Consider the following 15879-nt stretch of genomic DNA (forward strand, 5'->3'; position numbering starts at 1 on the left):
GCGGATAAGAAAAATAATCGGATACGTGATAGTTGTGACATACCAGAACTTTTTTCCGAGTGTATCCTGTATTTTAACTTCGCTACAAAAACAACAGTTCCAAATAAAAAAAATCGAATATTAGAGTGGTTGTAACTGAGATCTACAAGACATTTATGTTTCCTAATCTTGTTTATGTTCTGGCTCACTAAAGATAATCAAGTTGCACAAGCATCATAAATTCTATCCATTGTAATGTGAGAACCAAACCTCTGCTGTAAATAACAGTAAGTTGTTTTCTCCATTCTTTTTATTCCAAAGTTCGTATTTCCACCATTTTCTGGTACTAATGACTGTCCGGGTAATTAAATAAAACTGTGTGTAAATCAACAGACTAACCAGACAGAAAGAGAAAAGTAAACACTATCAGCAAAGCATATTCATGCGATAGCACACAGTGTTAGACTAATAAAACTTTGAAACACGAATTTGGCTCCGGGTAAATAGAATCGTCAATGTTCCAAAGACCTTTGTTCAATTCAATTTGTAACGAAGCTTACAATAGGAGAAAACAACTTTTAAATTGTTTTTTTTTGATTCCAGATAATTGCCGTGTTCAGGAAGCCAACTATGAGAACTCCAAGAAATATGTTCATTGTCAACTTAGCCGTAGCTGATTTGCTTCTATGCACCGTGACTATGCCCCTGACACTAATGGAAATTCTTACAAAGTACTTTCCATTAGGAAATTATTTGTTGGTCTGCAAGACAATCGGAATTCTGCAAGCGACTAGCACCTACGTTTCTACCATATCAATTACCACAATTGCCCTGGATAGATATCAAGTAAGTGAATTACTAAATAATTTCTGCCTAGTTTATTTAACTTAGAGTTTAGATGTCCGAAGCGTGCTCTAATTATTCATTTAAACCTGTTGAAATGTTTCAGTAAAGTTCAGTTTCTGTTAAAGGCTATTCCATCGCAGTAAGCAACTAGCCATGATAAAGCTCCAGAAGCTAAACTAAAGTTTAATTTATTATTATTCAGTAGGGAGAATCTGTGTGCTTAGTTGCAACTAACAAAGTTACTAAAATTCTACAGGGAACAGAATTAATTTGTTCAAATCTGGAATAATACCGGTTGTGTAATAACATAGTTTAGGTTCAAGGTAAAGTTTCTTTTAAGTGGAATTAACAAGATGATTGTTAACTGAACGGTGGATGTAGTAAGTTTTTGGGTCAGGAGTTAACAGAAAACAATTTTTTTTCTTAGGTCAACGTTTTGGCTTTATTTTAAGTCATTTTCAGGGCGTTAGACAAAAAGAATTAGTGGTGCCTAACGTGTAATGCTAGAAAAAAATACTATGTAAAACGTTATATAATAAATCACGTAAACAAACAAATTACGAAACATGATTACAGGCATGAGACACAAGTAAAAAAGACAGTAAAGTCAAACTTAAAAAGTTTTTTTTTAGTAATATATGTAAGAAACCATACCATACACTAATCCTTTTTGTAGCGCCCTGAGGATGGCTTAAAACAAAGCCGAAACGTTGGCCTAAGAACAAAACAGTTGTTTTCAGGTTATGTACCAACCCTCAAATAATTAATAATTGTACGTTTTTAATTCATTTATTGGTTTTAATTAACACGTCTAAAAATCACAAATTAAAATAACAGCAGTTTGTAAGATTTTTTTTCTGTATACTTAAAATAAAATTAGTAGGTAGAAATGACTAAAAAGACAGTAATAAATTCTAAAGTTGCAAGTAGACGAATTACGTCTTGCATAGTACAAAGGATTTGAATTTCTATTAAATATGGATCAACTTCCATTAAGACGCTCAAGCTATTCCAGAAAGTAGATCAAAATTTAAATTTTTTATTCGAGAAGATGAAATCTTGCTTTTTCAAATTAAATTGCGAGTGCAACTCCAATTGAAGTTAAATACTGTAAGCAGAAAATGCAATTTTGTTGCTTAGCAGAATTTATAGGAGTTTTCAACAAAGTTGGATTATTGCGTTTTTATTTTATATTCGTTTTATGCTACATTTTGTGTATGCTTTTTCCACTAAAGTTTATCAACCACAAATTCCTTTGTGTCTAAGTTACAAACCAAAACAAACACATTTGTACATTCTCCCCTCAGTGTAGCTATTCTTTCCAGATCGTTTTAATTTTCTTTATGCTTCCTTAGAGAAAAGCAGTGCATACACAATGCTTGCAAATAAATCCTTTGTCATGGAAGATATATTCTTATCTTATATTCGACAAACGACTCTCTGCTTAATTCGGAAATTCCTTAACACTACTTTAAGGGGAAAATGTCTGCCTAACAAGATGGGAAATAATGGTATTGCATTCAAAACTGGAATTATATACCATCTGAAGCAAGTAGTCGTTTTTTACTGTCAATTTATCCTCCAAGTGCAATTTTAGTCAAAATTTGAACCCAGAAAAACTTACAGAGAGAAGATTTAAATGCAATTTAAATATTCAAACAGCGTTTCCTGTGCGCGGTATTTAATTAATGCTCCGCAGTGACTAAATACAGTTTTAAACTAAATATCTCAGGAGTTGTAAATGATGCTTTACTAACTCCTAAATTTTGCATTTAAAACAAGCATTTAAATTAAATCTGAAACTTTTTGCCTCAAATAACAGTTTCATTTAATTTACTTTGCTGACATGTAAAATATAGCATACCAACCAAACTATTCGCAAATTCTTATCTTTGCTGACACTTTTCGGGAATCAGTCGACCCGGTTAGAGAATGCAGGTAATAAATTAAATGCAGTGGTAAACGACATGTACTGTGTTATCTTTACTGGTGCAGTGGAGTAAATTTGATGAGATACCAGGGCATTTCTGGGAGAGAAACTCAAATTATATCCTGGTTTTAAGCTTCGTTTAGCGATACGACGTTCTAACTGATTGTATGGCCAGCTTCATTAACCGAGAGTTCTCCATTATTTTCCTGGTAAAAGACAGGAAATATATTTTTTATGAACCAACAAGAGGAGAGTAAATTAGGCTATTTTAAAGGAATAATAAAGTTGTATAGTGTAGTGTTTAAATACTAATTTACATGCTCCTACTGTAGTTAAGTTATGAAAATCCTATCAATCATGAAACCAAAGACTGAATAGTTTACCGGGAAACTGTTTACGTAGGACTTCCAATAGATTTGTAGTTGCTAATGAGAAACTATTTAAACTAGAAACTGTTGATTCAATGGTAATTATTATTTGCGACTGCCAATTTAGTAGTGGGCTTTATATGTCTCAGAGAGTGATTATATTAGAGAACTTTGACTAAAAGTTATGAGTCAAATACATCAAATCTAAGTATAAAGCCTCTGAAAGTCTTAGCCAACATCCATTTCGTCTAGTGAATAGAGACTGTCATGAAATAGTAAATCCTATCTGGCTCCACATTATCCCGACAGTAAATGGATACTCCTTTATTCGGCCAGTGGCTCTATCTTAATGAATAATAACCAAAAACCAATATCCTGACTAAATTAATCAGTGAATTATTTAAGAAAAACCTTGTTTCATTTTTCAAACTGGTGACCGTTAAAACAATATTTGTACTGCATTTATATTTAACCTGTAATTAGACTCGCGTGGTTTACTTAGTAATTTCCCCAGGGTACTTTTATATTCATTATTGCGCTGTTTACTAAATGAAACGCTGCTTTAATTATAATAACTTTTAAATTTATTACACTTTGTTTTGCAATATTTCATCTTAATTATTTTGTTGCTTCCATATTGATTATGCTTATTCGGAAAGTTTAGATAGGCTTGCAAAGGTTAAACCTTTGACACATTTTGCGAAGCCTTGCTTAGTACTTTTTCACGTGTCACCCCCCTGGTAGATGACTACAAATTGCGGGTAATTAAAAGGAGGGAATTCGACGGCAAAGTTGACTAGCAAATTAGTTAAAATGAGTGGAATTAATTAAGGGTATCTGAAGGAACTCTAACGTTAATTTTCATTTGCTCGAATATTCAACATGCAATTGTATTTTTTCTGTATTGATGATGTAACTAAATACCTTATGAACATTTACCAAGAAAATAAAAACGCAAAAAGTGGTTGAGGTCGGAGGAAAAAATATAAACTAATCAGGGAAAGAACTTTCAAACTGATGAGGGTGGAGAATTTTCTAACAATGCAAGATAAGTAGATTTTTAGTTTTTAGTAATGATGGACGTAAATTTGCCGTAACCGGTTATTTGCGGCTAAGGTAAAGTAAAATTTAGTGACAGAAAAATGTACCAATTTTACCAGTAAATTTATGGGTCTAATTGAAATTTGCTTGACAGATTTTCTTGTCATGGCTCATTAATTTGAAACGTCATAAATCTGAATCACTACATTTTACAGTAGCGATACTGACGGACTGTAAAACTTCTAAGGATGAGTTTAGCAATTTTTTACCAATATAAGTTATTTAGCAAAAACTGGTTTGATGCTACAAATGTTCAAATCGGTTGAAATTGTGGTTTAAGATTTGAGCACCCTGTAACTCGCTTATTTTTGGGAATTCAAGGTGGTTTAACCACTTAAAAGAACTGTTTTGAGCTCCTCTTTTCAGTGGTGTAGAGTAAAAAATTCTATCTTAAAAATTGCGTACAGGGTGAAAAAAATAGTGAACCGCCATATTTTTCTTGCACACCCTGTATACTGGAGGCAAAAACGGTCCTGCAAACCTACGGTGTTTGTTTAAGGAGTTGATTAGAAACATTTTTGATACCCTGCAATTTTTTTGTAACTTTCACCGTTTTTGGGTTATTTAGCAAGAACTGGTTTGATGCAACAAATTTAAAATCAGTTGGAATTGTGGCTTGAAATTTGAGCACTCTGTAACTCAGTTATTTTTGGGAGTTTAGGGTGGTTCAAACACTTAAAAGAACCGTTGTGAGCTCCTCTTTTCAGTGGTGTAGAGTAAAAAATTCTATTTTAAAAATTGCGTACAGGGTGACAAAAATAGTGAACCACCATACTTTTCTTGATACTGGAGGGAAACATTGCAAAGTTATGGTGTTGGGTTAAGTAGTTGATAAGGAACATTTTTGATCTCTTGCAATTTTTTTGTCACCGTTTTCGAGTTACAAATATTTAAATAAGTTGAAATTCTGGTTTAATATTTCAACACAATTTTTAAGGACAGTCAGGGACGAAATCGCCTGTAAAAGCCAGTTGGAGTAAGAAAATTATTGTTTTAATCACATTTTTGAAATCCTCATTAAATTTCCTATCTGGTAACCTGAAAAAACACTACAAAATTTAGTACAGTCAGGGAGAAAAGCGGTGTCCAAATTTGAACTGCCAGAAACACAGTATTTGTAATTTACCAGTAATTTACTGTACCGGTAATTTACCTATCGCGAAATAAAGTATGTGTTGCATGCAGAATGCTTCAATATAATCTAAAATAAATTTCGAGACAGACACATATTTTTAAATGTTTCTGAGTGAAATCCATACTTCTTCAACTAAATTAAGGATTCAAAACATTCGAGTCAATAGATTCACTTTACTAACATGCAACATTCTTTGTATTTTTCTTCTAACTGAAACTTTCTTACCTAAGATACATGGAATAACATTATTTCGGCTTACAGACAAACAGAGCAATGAAGGCTGAGAATATCCCAATAAATTTAGTTTGTACCAACAAAAGAAAAGTTACCATTCCTGCTTTAGTAGTTAAACCATCCGTCATGAAACTTTCAGAATTAAAGATTTACCCAACCTGAATCACCAAAAGCTACTAAAACAATTGAGGCAAACTTCAACTTTAACACATTAGTAGGGCTTTACTGCATCCAATAGTCCCGGTAGAAGTTCTAGTTAGCAGGTGTAAATTATTATAATGAAATAGGGCTTCGAACAATACCCCGAAGGAATACTAAATAGGTAAATGTAATTTATTTACCGTTTTAGAAATACAAGTCTAATTGGACGAACAGATCCCAAACTAACGTAGAAGAATGGCATTAAAGGCGGGCGGGTTCTTTTAATGCGCAGCCTTTCTAGCGTATTTAATTTCCTTCAGCCCCGAGAAAGATGCTTTGTTTACAACGTCCGCCTTAAATAAATTGTTCTAGTCATGTTTCGAAATATTTGTCGTCCTGCGGTAAATTTGCAAAGGTCGTTTATCATTATTAGTGCCTAAATAAGCGCCTTCCTTGACAACAGTTAAGATGGATGCGCCGCTTTATGCTTTGTGATTATCAGTTTCTGAGAAACCATAAGGTAATTCTAACATAAAGTTTTTTAGAAGATGGTTAATTCAACGCTCAATAATAACATCCTTGTTAAAGGCTTGTAAAATAAATATAATGAAAAACCTCTTGTAAAATATTGCTCCATTAAGCACGTTTCCCGCTCTTAAATATTTAGATGATGGTTTGCTATTACGGAGATTATATTTTTGGCATACTCCGGATAATAAAAATTCATTTCCTATCCATAATTTTCACAAGGGTTGAACTTTCCCTCAGTAATAACAAAAGGAAAACGCTTGTAGAACTTTATTTAAAATTGTCGTCAGGGAAAGTAAACTTACTGGATAGTTGCTTACATTAGGGCTGTTATTTCAGCACTTTATAAAACATTCAAACTCTAAACAACTTTGTATTGTTTCAGGTAATTGTCTACCCTACTAAAGAAAGTCTGCAAATATTGGGAGCTGCTTTTATACTGCTACTGATCTGGATTGTGGCCATTATACTTGCTATGCCTTTGTTTATAGTGCGACATTTGCAACACCACGATTTGCCAGGAATAGGAACTGACAGTTTTAGTTTAGATTTTTGTATCGAAAACTGGCCCATCGAACATGGCAGAGCATATTATTCGCTATTCACGTTGATCTTCCAGTATACGGTGCCAATTATTATTGTTTCGGTAAGCAGCACTTTTGTACTACTGACTATTAAAATGCCAAGAGAAATAAATACAATTCAGGCTTTTGAAAAGCTATAATTCAAAAAGTGCAACTCTTTCTTTTGGGTTTATTCGAATGATAACATAAAATTATTAACTGCATATGAAAACCCACTTTCAGTTTTGCATTTATGATAGTATTTTACGTTTGTTTCAGGCTGCGTACTACAGAATATCGTATAAACTACGATACAGATTTCAAGCTGGATTTGTAAGCACCGAAGACAACCTGCAGAAGAATCGTAGACAGTTGAGAGGAAGAAAACTGCAACGAACTAATTTGCTGCTTGGTTCTATAGCGATTATTTTTTGCATCAGCTGGTTACCTCTGAATTTGTTTAATCTGATAGCCGACTTATCGGATCCTCAATTTGTCAGCCAGCCAATGATGGTAAGTTTGAGAAACACTGTAAAAGGTGGTCAAAAGAGGATTTTATTGGCTACAAATTGATATACCTCTAGCATTTACTGTACAACTGTCAGAATAATCGAGTTTTGAACTGTCAAAATTAATACTGTTGAACTCCATTTTGATATAATCAGTTTTATGAATAATTTACCCAGTTATGTTTACTACAGTAAACTCCTCAGTCCTGAAGAACACACGTTTGGCGAAGTCTATGAGAACATTATAGGGTCTCTGACAGAAGCCACACAAGAGTCAATAGGAATAAAGAAGAACAGCACCAACAAGAAACATTGGTGGAATGGGGAGATAGAGACAATGGTTCAAGAAAAAAAACAAAAATATCTGAAATGGCTAACTACAAAAAATGAAGAAGACCTTGAAGGGTACAAATATATTAAAAGGCAACTAAGAGTGCAAATTAACAGAGCAAAAAACGAGTCTTGGGATAGGAAGTGTGAAGAAATTAACAGCTATATAGGAGGAAGAAAATGTTCAGAAGTATGGAAATTTATAACAACTGTCAAGAACCCAGGAAAAGACGGGGCGAACATTCAAGTGATTAAACCCGAAGAATGGTTAAAACACTACAAAGACCTACTTCAGGAATCTAGACAAGAATATTTAACTGAGTCTCCAAGACACTTCAATGTGCAAGGAGAGGAAGTTGAGGTATCTGAGGAAACAGTGAGAAAAGCTGTTATGAACCTTAAACCAGGTAAATCTAGCGGTCCAGAAGGAATATATTCCGAAATGTTAAAATATGGAACTCGAAAGCTCTTTAGAAATTTAACAGTTATTATTAATAAATGCTTGAACGGACATTCCGTCCCTAAGGAATGGAAAATGGCTCTCATCTCCTCCATTCACAAAAAAGGAAATAAACTGGACTGCAATAACTATCGGGGCATCTCGGTTACAAGCACATTGAGCAGACTGTATGGTAGAATTTTACGTGATCTCATTGAAGAGGATTATAAAGGAAAAGAAGAGGAAGAACAATGCGGTTTCAGAGCAGGAAGATCATGTACAGACAACGTGTTTACTCTAAAACAAGTTATAGAGAAGAGGAGTGCTAGAAACTTGGAAACGCACCTAGCATTTGTTGACCTACAAAAAGCCTACGATACAGTCCCAGTATCAAAACTATGGAGGGTCTTAGAGCAATCCAACATTAATCACACCTACGTAACAGCCCTTAAAGAACTATAGGGAATCAAAATCAAGAATTAGGGTAGGCAAATGTGTCACTGAAGAGCTTATGGAGAATAAAGGATTGCGTCAAGGATGCTGTGTCTCTCCCACTCTTTTTAAAATATACATAGCGATGGCACTAAAAAACTGGAAAAGAAAGGTCCAGGGAATGGGAATAGAAATTGATGATAGTTGCTTGTTTACCCTACAGTTCGCAGACGACCAAGTCATAGTAGCCAATGATAAAGAGGATGTGCAGTACATGATGCGAAAGCTAATAGAGGAATACAGAGAATGGGGCTTAACAGTCAACATAGCCAAGACAAAGTATCTATGTGTGGGAACTCAGGACGGAAATTTGGAACTGGACAATGGCCAAGAAATCCTTCAGTGTCAGGAATATGAATATCTGGGCATTACATTCGACAACACAGGAACAGATGTAAAAGAAATCGGAAAGCGAATAGTCAAAGCCAAAAAAGTAATCGGAGCTCTGAATGGAATCCTATGGAGCAAAGAAATAACCAAGAAGCGGAAATTTAATATCTATGAGGCAATGGTAAAAAGCACCCTCCTATATGGATCAGAAACCTGGAGAATTTCAGATAGACACAAGAAAAGAGTTGAGGCAGTTGAAATGGATGCAATTAGGAGATCGATGCGCATTTCACGAAGAGAAAGAATAAGAAACGACATCATAAAACAACGGATGGGAATAGAAGACGCAATAACACAGGATATCGAAAACAAGCAACTTACGTGGTACGGACACGTGGAAAGAATGTCAAATATCCGATGGCCTAAAAGAGTACTTCATTGGCAACCAACAGGCAGAAGAAAACGAGGAAGGCCAAAACAGGAGTGGCAGAAAACCATGCATAAATGCATGAGTGAGAGAAATCTAACACCTGAATATTGTGAAGACCGAAGAGGCTGGAAATTAGGTGTCGGACAACGTCGAAAGACGTTCTAAACCGGCCTATATATATATATATGTTTACTACAGACTTTATACATTATTAAAGTTGTCAAAAGAGGAGTTTAACGACTAAAAATTGATATTTTGAACTGTCAAAGTGAAAATTCTTGGATTCAGACTTTTTAAAAATTGCGTTTTGGTGCATCTTGTCATTTCTTGCCTTGTGAGGACCCTGAGAACAAAACTACACTGATACAATCTTGTAGAGAGTATACATTTTCTTTCAACTTTCCTTATTCTCACTTTTTTATAGCTCCTTAAATAACGGAGCTACGCTCAGTCGAAATCATAGATTAACACACTAGATAGATATTAATCTCCGTGTTAATAAGGTGAAGCACTGTATGTATGATTTCTTTCGAGTCACAGGGGTCGCCACATATTCACATTTGATGGTCGTCAGATGTCATTTTTGCGTCTCTATTGTCATGACAGATTTTTAAAAGCGCCATCTGTTGGTAGACTTGCATAAACTGGTATTGGCGGGCTTTTTGAATTAAATTAAGTCTTTCTTTCATGGTTTTGGTTCAAGAAACAGGTAAATAAAACAAAGTCCAGTGTACGCAAAATATATTATATATATTTTAAGGAAATGAACATACAAAACACATACTCTACAAAAATAATAAGCTTTTGGTTAGTAAGTTGGTGCAAAACCCAAGACCTTAAGACTATAGTTAAGAATAGATCATAAAGCTACACTTTATACATAAAACATTACTATTATAAATAACATGCACATGCAAATATCAACCATTGTATACCCATAGGTGTACCTCAAAGGTCTTTAAGAATGTTTCAGATATGGTTTTTTTTGGTTTTTGGTTGTTTTTTTTGGTTTTTTATTTTTTATTTTGCTTCTTTAAAACGTGAAACTTACCAGAAGACAGGGATTTATTCTTGGAAAAGATGGAGGAAGTTGGAAGCACATCTTGATTAGGATTGCCTGTTGATGGATTACTTTGTGAAAATCTTGAAATCCCCCCCCAGAAGTGGGGGGCAAACAAACATTTCAAATATTACAAGAACGAAAAGTATATAAGTCCATCATCAATCCAATTTCCTAATTTTTTTTTATTAGATTTTAAATGGATATGCCCAACATGCTATCAGCAATTTTTCCAGGAAACAAAACCTCAATTAAAAAGAAATACTAATACTAACATACGCGACATCACTGTATAGGTACATTTTTATTTGAATAAAATTACTTGGGGAATCTGGGTCCTTTGGTACTTGCTGGCAAGGACTTGGTAAGAACCTTGAAGAAATCACTCCCTTTTTTAGCATGCGTCTGTTATATGGGTTAAAGTCTTCAGGCAAAAAGTGCTTTTCACACACATAATACCTGAAAATACATTTCAGTTTCATTTTTATCTACTGTACCTTATTTCTATTAAGTACTACTATTAGTAGTACCTAGGTATAGTGCAAAACTAGGGTATTAAAACAGATACATTTATTAGTCACTTAGTCAGTGAGTCATAGTACTGTTTGAACGCACTTTATGCAAAAGAATACATTAGTTTTCCACTATACTTACCAAAATAATCGTCATAAACTAAGAAGCTATGTTGAGTTCTACAAATCATTAAACCTATTTTCTCTTTGCCTCCTTGAAAACCTCTTATAGTAATCCTCTTACTACCTTAACATTATAACAAATAAAAATGAACTTTACTTGAGAACTTACCTGCTATAAATTTCCATATTAGAACAAAAAAGTATAACAAATTGTCCTAAAAATTGTTTCCACAGTGAAAAAGTAACACTGTCTTTTTCCGGGTTAGGAAAACGAAATCGTCGGGAATGTTTTGAAGGGCTGCACCCCTTTATGGCACATTCCGCCTTGCCCATAGTGACAAAAGTCGTTGTAAAACCCAGCCAAAAGGTAAAAAACTAAACTAAAAAAACCTACGAAGAGAACACTATAAAAACACCGCCCACGAACTAGTATAAATCACACGTATAAATTAAAAACTACAACCGTAATATCAATATTTTAATAGACTTGTCTAAAAAAATTTGAATTTGTCAAAAGTTGTTTACATCCTTTTCATTTTGTTTTGCTTAACCACAAAAAACCATCTACAGGTAAAAACAATACAGTAGCTCCCCCTGTGTCTCGAAAGAATCCAAAACATGGCTTCACATTGGCTATATGAGATTAGTGGGCCTGGTCGAAATGAAGTTAGTTTACAATGTGTGGCCGTTTTAAATGTCAAAATATTATTTCAAGGGTCATGTCAATTTGATATTTTCAGTCACGTGACATATTTTAAATAGCAAATTTATTTTTGAAGATCACCTCACTCATTAAATTTAATTTTAAAGGTGACTGTTTTAAATGGCAAAATCATATGAAAGTGTCACGTGGTCGTTTTTAAGTTTAAACCAATATTTTTAAAATCTCTTTCTATTTAAGGTAAAAATGATTACGTGACGATTTTCAATGATCAAAACGAGATCCTAAAGGTCATGTGACTGTTTTAATTGGCGTAACGTATCTAAGAATTCACGTGATCGTTTTTTAATTTTGAACATTGAATCACGGGAATATTTTTAAAGTTACAATATTAAAGTCATCTGACAGTTTTTACGTTTAGACTGATATTTGTATAGTCCCGTGATTCTTTTAATTTGAAAATTAAATTTATTATGTATAAAATTTAATAGAATGAGTTAAATCCGGCACTGGTTTTGTTGAACTGTCAAAATGAAAATTCTGGAATTCAAACTTCATTTTGATTTTACTTGTTTTGTGTTTAAATTACTGTATTATTTGTTCTATTTTTGTTTGCAGGTCTCCTACGCAATTTGCCACATGATGGGCATGTCATCAGCATGTTCTAATCCAATACTTTACGGCTGTTTGAACGAAAATTTCTGGAAGGAATTTAAGGAGATTATGTGCATCGAAAACGGCGTGAACGAAATTGGTGGACCCAATCAAAAACAATCGATACGAAAACGGTGCCAGGATAAACTTTTAAAACCTGATTTGGTGACGGACGCCACTAATTATCCACAGTGCAACACGGTTAGTACCGATTTGACTGTTTTGACAAAATGTTAGCGGTTAAGGAATATTGCAGCGCGCAACCATGCCAATGCTGTGAACCATATGAATTCGGCTGTTTAAAATTAATTTTAAATCATTTTCCTGATGCCCATCCAAATCAGGAAGATTGTGAGTGAACTTTGAGTGAATGAGGTTGCTCAACCTTTCTATCTGCGAGTTAAGCTGTGATGGTGTACAATATAGTGAGAGTTACGATAGATTTGTATTTTTACAACGTATTTTTGTTGTGTTGTTGTTTTCTGTGTGTATATTTATGCACGTAGTAAGGTAATAAGCTTTAATTAAAATTTCTCATCACTTGATGTTGTTTAATAGATTCCAGGACTGAGCGTGCTTCTGCATTTCTGTTGGTAAATAATGAAATAACTTCTCAAAGAGACAACATATTGTAATGAATATCGCGTGATATTTGCTATTTAGTGACAAACTAGAGTTCAAAATTTCCAGTTGTTAATTCCTCAGAATATCAAAGTTATAAATTCCAACTGTAATGAGTACAGAAATTAGAGGTAATGTTTACAACGAGTGAATTGCATGAATATGCTTGGTTACAGTCCTGGAATATTAACCGCAACTAATGTGTATTCTGTAGTGTTGCTTGTGCATAAGGATTAGAACGTTTAACCCAAAATTAACGTTACTAAAACCCTCATCAACATCGATGCAAAATGCTTTTATCCCTATAATCAGGTGTATTCAAGTTTCACTGCTAAGAAGTCAATTTAACATTTTTAGGCATAATCTCCTTGCAACTTGATAACTCTTTTCGAACCCCCCTAAAAGTAATTTAATACTTTATTTACGCCGCAAGGCTTTTTGAACTTTTTAGGGGTTGCTTTGTCTCCCTAAAAACAAGCACTTCTACATTACTATCAATGAACTTTCTTCAAACAAAAGGGCCGCATTAAATCCCTAACACGACGACGGTCAGCACCAAATTTTCCTCTTGACTGGCTACAAAAGCAAATTCCTAAAAAAGTCCACCGCTTTCGAATATAACCAGCATTTTTCCATAACAATTCCCATCGTTATTTTATAAACCAACTCGAAGGGTACAAAGAGTAAGTAGGTAGGAACAAAAATTTAATTTTGAGGGTCGCGGGATTTCCAAGTTCTGGAAAAGCTGCGATTTTCCGACCAGTTTTATATGAAAATACCAGTTTGTTGAGCAGGGTTTGAGTCAGAACAATTATTATTAAAAGTGTAGTTTTAATGTAAAAATTGATTTACTGGGTGTTTAATGACAAAGTAATGATATGCTAATCAGTGGTTTTGACCTAAAATACAAGATTGGCATATTACTCTTTTTTCATGAAATATGTGAAGATCAAGACATCAATGAGCCCTATGATGTTGTTGATCTTTTAAAGTAATTTTAGTAACCAAACTTGTATAAATGTTTTAAGTGTATATTTCCTAATGTAATAAGTTTATTTTTTAAAATTGAATTCAATATAAGAATGTATATTGGTCGAAACCATTTACCCAAGTAAACTAATTATTGTATGAGCTGTTGTAAATATTTATAAAATAACTTAAAACATCTTAACGCACTAGTATCGAATAATTGATTATTGTACGTATTTATTACTGATGGTTTATAATAAATAGCTGGAAAACTGATGTTTGTTGGATTTTTACTTCCCGAAGACCACGCCAAGCTATTAAAATTGTGAAGAAAAAAGGATTTTTTATTTTTCCCTACTAAGTTATAAGTAGCTTAGGTCTTAAGTAAATCTAAGAAAGGTAAGTGACAGAGTGTCAATCAGTATTAAGATTAAAATTTAAAAATCCAGGATATAAACTATCTAAGAAGGACTTGTTAAAGTTACTTTAAAATTATTAAAATAATAAACTATCTCAGTATCTTTTAAGTAAATTACTGCAATACTTCATTTGTGTACTCTTGCTGCACCTCTTGTTTTAAACACAAACAAAATTACATTTAATTTAGATATTCATTATTCACATCCCTCATATTTTAGTACTCGGAAATTGAGGTACTGAATAATAAAGACGGTTGTTTGCTTAAAAGTTTCAGTGCAGGGCTCCCGCTTTTAAGCTTTATACAGCATCATAAATAAATCCACAAGAAAGTAATGGATTTTGAAATGGGGTGTTTTCCAGTTCAATAACATGGGATGATCTTTTATGGATGACATTGATGTGTCTTTCAATTTGATGTTTCAATAACTGCTCATATGTCCAAGACGAAATAATGGTGCTGTTAATAACTAACGTGTGGTAGTAAAACAAAAAAAAGTGGGTCAAAAATTATATTATTTAAAAAAGCTTGGTCCAAAGTAGTTATTCCAAATTCGTCGTAAACCACTTTATCTAACACACTTCCGAGTAAACGGTTGTGTTGTATCGCCCGTAAAATTACCATACAGAATCAGCAATTTCTCTTTTTCTATACCGGCTATGACGTGACTTACAATTAGGGCGGTCCGAAAATAAAAATAAATCTAACTTCAGTTCGATAAACCGAACCATCAACCGTGTAAACGAACGTTATTAGCATAGTTTAAAATCGGAACAGGCTGGCATTAATCTACATACACACACCGGGACATATTTGCTCAAATCTGGAAATGGAACGATTTGGAATGATATGCCGTAAATTTCCTTTTTTTCACGGGAGATAAAATATGAGTTTTTGCATATGTCAAACATAATTCGATGTTGATAAATTTGACGCAACGTGATTAGTGTATGCGCCAGTCGTAAAAGCTAAATATGACTGTCATAGACTTTAATTTTTTTTTAACTGAAAAAAGTATCATTTAGATAACCTGTGTTCATATGACAACGTTGTTGGCATTTCTGGTTTAGTTAACATGAAATGAGCATTCTGGAGTATTAGGTGCTATTCAGGTCATAAACTAGAGTCACACAAACCAATAAGATTAGTTTTCGTTATGGTACTCATTATAATAATCAAATAATAAGAGAGTAATACAAACATCTCCACAACAATCTAAATTAAATCCATTAGTTATAGTGATTATTTAGGTTGAAGGTGAGCGTATCCACAAGAATGCTCCTCACCAAATTATCCTTCACTTCACGGCCTAGCTCTCCATCCTACAATAATTAAATGCCTTTTATTAAACAGGAAATACTCTCGATAGGCAGACAAAAAATTAGCGATACTTTCATCGAAGGTCATTTGAGAACCAATGCAGGTCAATGTCGACGTTCCAATTAACAGAAAACAAGCGGAGGAAAAGTTGACCACTGATAAGCCAAGTTAGTTGGCCCCCTTTTA

General features: G+C 33.7%; 1 protein-coding gene and 1 long non-coding RNA gene across 3 annotated transcripts in view; one reads left to right on the forward strand and one right to left on the reverse strand.

Moving 5' to 3' along the window:
- The window catches only part of NPFR (Neuropeptide F receptor), a 32889-nt gene extending 18660 nt beyond the window's left edge, over window positions 1-14229 (forward strand). The window contains exons 3-7 of one of the 2 annotated variants that reach the window (XM_081977594.1): window positions 583-825; window positions 6648-6908; window positions 7105-7338; window positions 12330-12566; window positions 12611-14229. In XM_081977594.1, the coding sequence (XP_081833720.1) occupies window positions 583-825; window positions 6648-6908; window positions 7105-7338; window positions 12330-12566; window positions 12611-12724 (1089 nt within the window). In that variant the 3' untranslated portion in view covers window positions 12725-14229. The remainder of the gene's footprint in view (window positions 1-582; window positions 826-6647; window positions 6909-7104; window positions 7339-12329; window positions 12567-12610) is intronic. The other variant, XM_081977595.1, reaches the window with a different exon arrangement.
- On the reverse strand, window positions 10087-11697 carry LOC145727773 (uncharacterized). Its single transcript, XR_014177923.1, has 2 exons — window positions 11220-11697; window positions 10087-10874 (listed from the first exon to the last, which is right to left on the reverse strand). It is a non-coding gene; the product is annotated as an uncharacterized LOC145727773 (long non-coding RNA).
- Window positions 14230-15879: the final 1650 nt, after the last annotated feature.

This window comes from Ips typographus, linkage group LG4, assembly GCF_016097725.1.
Source record: "Ips typographus isolate SLU linkage group LG4, UJ_Ityp_2.0, whole genome shotgun sequence".
NCBI classification, from domain to species: Eukaryota; Metazoa; Arthropoda; class Insecta; order Coleoptera; family Curculionidae; genus Ips; species Ips typographus.